The sequence below is a fragment of the Strongylocentrotus purpuratus genome, unplaced genomic scaffold, assembly GCF_000002235.5.
Source record: "Strongylocentrotus purpuratus isolate Spur 01 unplaced genomic scaffold, Spur_5.0 spur5_scaffold_18, whole genome shotgun sequence".
Taxonomy (NCBI): Eukaryota; Metazoa; Echinodermata; class Echinoidea; order Camarodonta; family Strongylocentrotidae; genus Strongylocentrotus; species Strongylocentrotus purpuratus.
The window spans coordinates 28,100,839-28,106,555 of NW_022145603.1; the positions used below are offsets into that span (position 1 = coordinate 28,100,839).

Consider the following 5,717-nt stretch of genomic DNA (forward strand, 5'->3'; position numbering starts at 1 on the left):
TTGTAGTGTCGTTTTGCTGATCCGATAGCGAGATACCGATAAACAGTGCTGTATCTACGACGCGTCCATGAGGCAGTCCATCCGCCTGAGACAACTGCAGATACGACGCATCTTCACTTCAGACGTTGTTTAAGGTTCAGGAGGCCTTTACATCAATTTTAATCAGGTAAATATTACTTTCACATTATACCTGAGCAATAATAATCTTGCAGGCGCTTTGGCCAGTTAAATGTAAAGCGCTATGTAAGAAATCGGTATTATTATCATCATCGTCATTACAGCTTTTCATGGTAATATTTTGTGTTTTCATATGTGGTGTTATTCATATTGTGGTGTAAGTTGAGAATCTTTGTCAGTAATCGTAATCTAAGACATTGCTACCCAACCCTTTCGTCCATCGACGCTATTAGCCTTTTGCAGTCTGTTTTATCGTCCCAAAAATGTATTTTATGTCCAATACCATTACTCCTGTAAGTATTGTAAGACGACATTTTTTTTTTTTGGTCTCGAAATTTGAAAATTTGACATTTAGCTCCGTAGGGGGGGGGGGTAAGGTTACTTTTTAGGTCAGCCATTGGCATAATTTTTTTGTGTAAATTAAAAAAAAAAATTAAAACAATACACAGAAGGGGGGGTTGCTTAAAAATACACACATAAAACAAAAACTAAAGGGGGGTTTAACCCCAACCCCCCTCCCCCCTGCGTACGCGCCTTCGTGCATTTATGTTTTATTTCGAAACCATGCTAATGTGTTCTACGTGCCGTCGATATTATACTATAGGAAACATTACGTTGTCATGTTCAATGTTAAGATGCCTCTTTGAAATAATCTTAGCAAGAAAAAAAGAATACCCTGTCACCGATTTAGATCAATGGAATTATACAAAAATCTCTTGCTGCTACACTTCAAAGGAACAAATATGATATACGTGACTAATTCAGAACCTTGTTGATGGTGAACCGCAATGACACTGCTCTTGTTGTATTATTCTCACCAAATGTACATCCCTAACTTTCACATTTTAAATTCAATTTTTCAGGTTTAATTTCCTTTTGAGTTTCGCGCTACAGCTGTGTTTACTTTTGAATCTTTAAATGCATAGCTCTTAAGAAGTTTTCATATAATTCTATGCACTGGCTATTGATGGGTATAGATAGAAAACTTTGATATACAGTGCGTCTCAGAAAAAACGAAACCGAGAATTATCGATGTTTTATCATAAATTAATCACATTTATAATTGATAAATGACACATATGTGGAAAGCTTAGATCCTCCTCTTTCATTTAGATGCAACTTATATGATGCATATTTCACGCATGAGTAATTAAAATAAATTTGAAGAGAGGAAACCAAAAAATCATTTGGCGGACTCTATCTGAATTTCAAGGATAAAATCTCATTTCTAGAAAGTTGAGTTTCTGCCCTTTCATATGACACCTCAATCAGGAAAAATGAGCAAGGAATGACCAATGTTCTGTATGTTTAAGTAGTGCTTGCATTTCCATAATTTTATCAAACGAATTCGTTTTCACTGGGTGCCTGCCGAAGCAACAAACAGAGTTTACAAAAGAGTTAACTCCATTTCGTTGACAATCAGCCGTAAACGAAATACTTCATACATACTTTCCAAATAATTATGTGTCATTTAGTAATTTGACTAAGTTATGATAAAACATCGATAATTATCGGTTACGTTTTTTCTGGGACGCACTGTATATAAAATTTTGAAGTAAACCTGGAAGATTGGGAGGGTTGAAGTTCAGTAGTAATAGTGCATCATTATAATCGGGTAGGGAGGGGATTTTAGACGGTACAGGAGCGTACAATATATTTGTGATATTTGTTATTATATTTATATGTACATAGTTTATTCAATGTTTTGTGTTATGTTCATGCATGTTTAATTCTTTCCTTATTTTTTCCTTGTTTATTTCGTTCCTTTTTTGGTTGTTCTGGCCCTCTGGGTGTTTAGGAAGAACATAGCCATTTGAATAATGGCTCTGAATAGAGCGATCCGTCCGTATTTCTTTTGATAACTGTATATGTACACTACATTCAGATGAAATAATACATACAGTTATACCGCACGAGACAAATTTATAAGATCCATTGGTGCGATTAGGGTCATGCAGGGTTCAGATACTTCAAAATACACTCGATACTTTTAATTCAAACAAACGACTCTGCGGACTCGTGAAAATGTGATTCTATGTAGCTATTTGTTACCCGTTACCAAGTTTTCGATCTAAAAAATACCGGGTGTGGATCTCACGGCAAATAGTTGATGTACATTATCATTTGCACTAGAGACCATGATACTCATATTTCTTTACATTGCTATATATTGCTGGGGACATTCTGGCCGACTCTCAATATCGCTCAAATGCAATGATAGGTTTCCAGTTTTAATTTCGTCAGTTTAGTTTTATTTCATATGTCACATTCACAATCATTACATAAATCATAAGTCTTAAGAACAAGAATAAAACGAATTGTTCTTTCAATAGGTTTTTTAAAAATACATACAATAATATCAGGCCATGAAAGTTACGATACAGTCAAAATAACATACGAATTTATAAATACAATTGCATGGTATTTAAACTGAAATTAGACAAATATGTGTGTACATTAGTGAAATATGGGGAAACCTAGTAAAAAAGCTAAACTTGTAAATTGTAGATTCCCTTGTTTAAATCAGAGCAGTCAATTGGGAATGCAGATTATTTTCAATAGGTGATATTGTGTAGCATAATTAGTTTGGCCTGTTTGCGTATGAGCCAACATTGAAGCGATAGGTCACTATTTTTAAATGTGTATATGATGCGTCAACTTAAGGACAATATCGGAAAAACCCGTCTTTATCGGTGGTTAGGTGTTAGGTGTGACGGCACTTTTAACTAAATCCCTAGCATTCATAGGCCCGAATTCACAAAGGAGGTTTAGATTTAACTCATGTTTTAAACCCTCATTTACATAACCCATGGTCTAAAATTAGCGCAAATTAAGCGTACCTCGCCTTGCGCGCGTCTCATATTGGACATCTGAATGTTTCGCGCTTATTTTGCGCTAATTTTAGACCATGGGTTATGTAAATAAGGGTTTAAACCATGGGTTAAATTTAAACCTCCTTTGTGAATTCGGGCCATAATGTCCATGAATATGAATTCTTTCTTTAAATAGCAAGTTCATTTGGTAAATTTGAGTATATCCACAAATTGTAACTTCAACCGGTATCTGTATTCGTTCCTACAGGCGGGCTGGCATACCTGTCATAATGGATATCGTCAACGCTTCAGCCTGGCCTACAGACATGACAGGAATCCTTGACGGCCTCAATATGACCAATACAACACCCACAGACACCAACAGACCAGTGTTCAGCCTGGCCTTCTTCCTGCTCGTGCTACTGGCTGTGTCGACAGTCATGGCCAATTCCCTCATACTGGCTGCTTTTTACTTGGAGAAGAAACTGCGGACATACACCAACTACTTCATCCTCAACATGACCATTGCGGACTTTGTCGTTGGATCCATCTGCATGCCGATCTGGTCAATAATCCATCTCTATGACGGTTGGCCCTTTCGCAAGGTGGCCAGTATTTTTTTCATGGGGTTTCAGAACTCTATCCTGGGTGTGTCTGTTTGTGGCGTTGTCGTGGTCTGTATTGATAGGTACCTGGCGACGTTTTATCCCATACAGCACTATCAGAGAAGGAGTATCCGCAAGGCTATAGCGGTCAGTATCTTCACTTGGGTCTCATCCTTTGGGCTTTGGATGATGATGTCCACCGCCTGGGACTTCATCGAACCAAACAACCTTGTCACATCGTCTGGTTTCTCTAGACCGAACTATTCCTTGACCTACACGTCTAGCCTGTTCATGTTTGCTCTCCGATTTGGCTTGCCATTCGTCATTATGACTGGTTTGTACGTCCGAATATACTTCCGGGTCAAGAACATCGGCAATAAGCACCTCTCAAAATACATGAGAAAGAAGAAAAACTTGGGAAAAGAACTTTCCGTTGCCGATTCCATTTGCAAAGGTGAAGAATCGAGTACTGTAACTACAACTGGTCTGGAGGAATTCGAAGAAGATTCTGCAGTCAAGAAAGATACAGTTGCGATATCAAGCATATCCCAGAACATCGGGAAGTCTGGATCGTCCGGAGACGTAGGAAGCAATGAGAAAGGAACTACAAAAAACTCTGTTGATCACACTGATCCGAAAATCAACTTTTCGCACGCAGTAGGCTCATCTAATGGCGAAAACATGGCGCCGTCCAAGAACAAGGTCATTAAGAAACCTCAACGGGAATCCGGGGCCGAAGGACAGAAGGCAATGCGAACCCTGACTTTCATCGTGTTTGTCTTCATCGTGACTTGGTTACCAACCGCTGTGACCGTCACCATGTATGCCTTCTTCCCCGATTTCTACCAGTTCATCAAGAACAAAGTCGGGTTTTCCGGGATCACACGCTGGGTAGCTTTCAGCAACAGTCTGGTGAATCCTTTGGCCTATGCCATGGCTCAACCCCTCTTTCGACAGACTATTTTTAAAATAATCGGTCGCAGCAAGTTTTGAAAAGTTTGTCCTCCTCTCTAATTGGTTGGTTGTCTTATTTGACGGTTTTAATGTACAATAATGACTCAACGGATATATTACTCATTTATTTTAACGTAGACCAACTATCCAATATCGCACTCCTAACCAGTTTAATACGTCATAATGTAGAACTTTTAGTCCCTGCTCACACTAATTGCCAAGCATGTACCAGGACACTTACCCCCTGAATGAAGTGTTTGGCTTGTCGATACTATATCATCTTACATTATTGCTAAACAATATATTGCCCCAGAAGACAGTCATAATTGTAATCATTTATTTTAAAGTGTTTTTTTTCTTAAATTGAGATTGTAATGTATACTCATGTCCATGTATTTTACTTCCTACCTTTATATATCCTTCCTGCATATCGCTAATACTCACGTTAGGGATGTAGGCATAACTTAGACAAAACAATAATTTCGAATCTAGATTTTCGGAGAGAGGCAAAGCAGGGAAACCGTAGACAGACCCGTGTGTTATTCAAAGACTGGAAAAACAGATAAATACATGCTGAAATATTCAATTAATGAACGTGAATTTTAAAGGTTATGATGATGAAACGAAATTCTTTATCAAACATTAAATTCAATACAAAAAGACGGTGGTATTTGAATTCATTGAATAAAACAAGAAGATCTCCCTTTCATCTCCTTGAAATAACATTATGCCCGATATATCGGTTGTTTGAAAACTGTTCCGATGACAATATTATTTATCCATATTTATTTATCAATATATTTATCAATATCCTACACTAACCAAATTCCTAGCTTTAACCCGAGACCAATAGTGATATCTAACCCTAAACCTATCTTAACCTTTAACCCGATTGCAATTCTAACCCTAGCCCTTAATCTAGGACGCAATAAATCCCGGATTAAATGTCGCCAGATCCACGATTCGCCGAAATTTCCGAAAAATATCCGAATCTATAAAATCCACTTATTTTGTGTACAATAAGGGTTTCCTCGTGAAAATACGTACGCTGAAGAGACACATCCTGACTTCAAGGATTAAGAATACCGAGTGAAGCACTAATAGAATTTATCTACAAATTCTGAGAGAGTGTATCTGTGTGTGGGGTTGTGCGTGCATGTGTTTCATG

At 37.8% G+C, this 5,717-nt stretch overlaps 1 protein-coding gene across 1 annotated transcript; it reads left to right on the forward strand.

Annotated features, from left to right (window-relative positions):
* Positions 1-3,280: 3,280 nt before the first annotated feature.
* LOC115925258 (muscarinic acetylcholine receptor M1-like) lies at positions 3,281-4,588 on the forward strand. The gene has a single exon (XM_030988898.1). It carries the CDS (start codon positions 3,281-3,283, stop codon positions 4,586-4,588), a length of 1,308 nt encoding a protein of 435 aa, XP_030844758.1.
* The last annotated feature ends 1,129 nt before the right edge of the window (positions 4,589-5,717 follow it).

Coding starts and splice junctions, on each gene's coding strand:
- LOC115925258 (XM_030988898.1), top strand. CDS start 3,281: ATGGATATCGTCAACGCTTCAGCCTGGCCTACAGACATGACAGGAATC.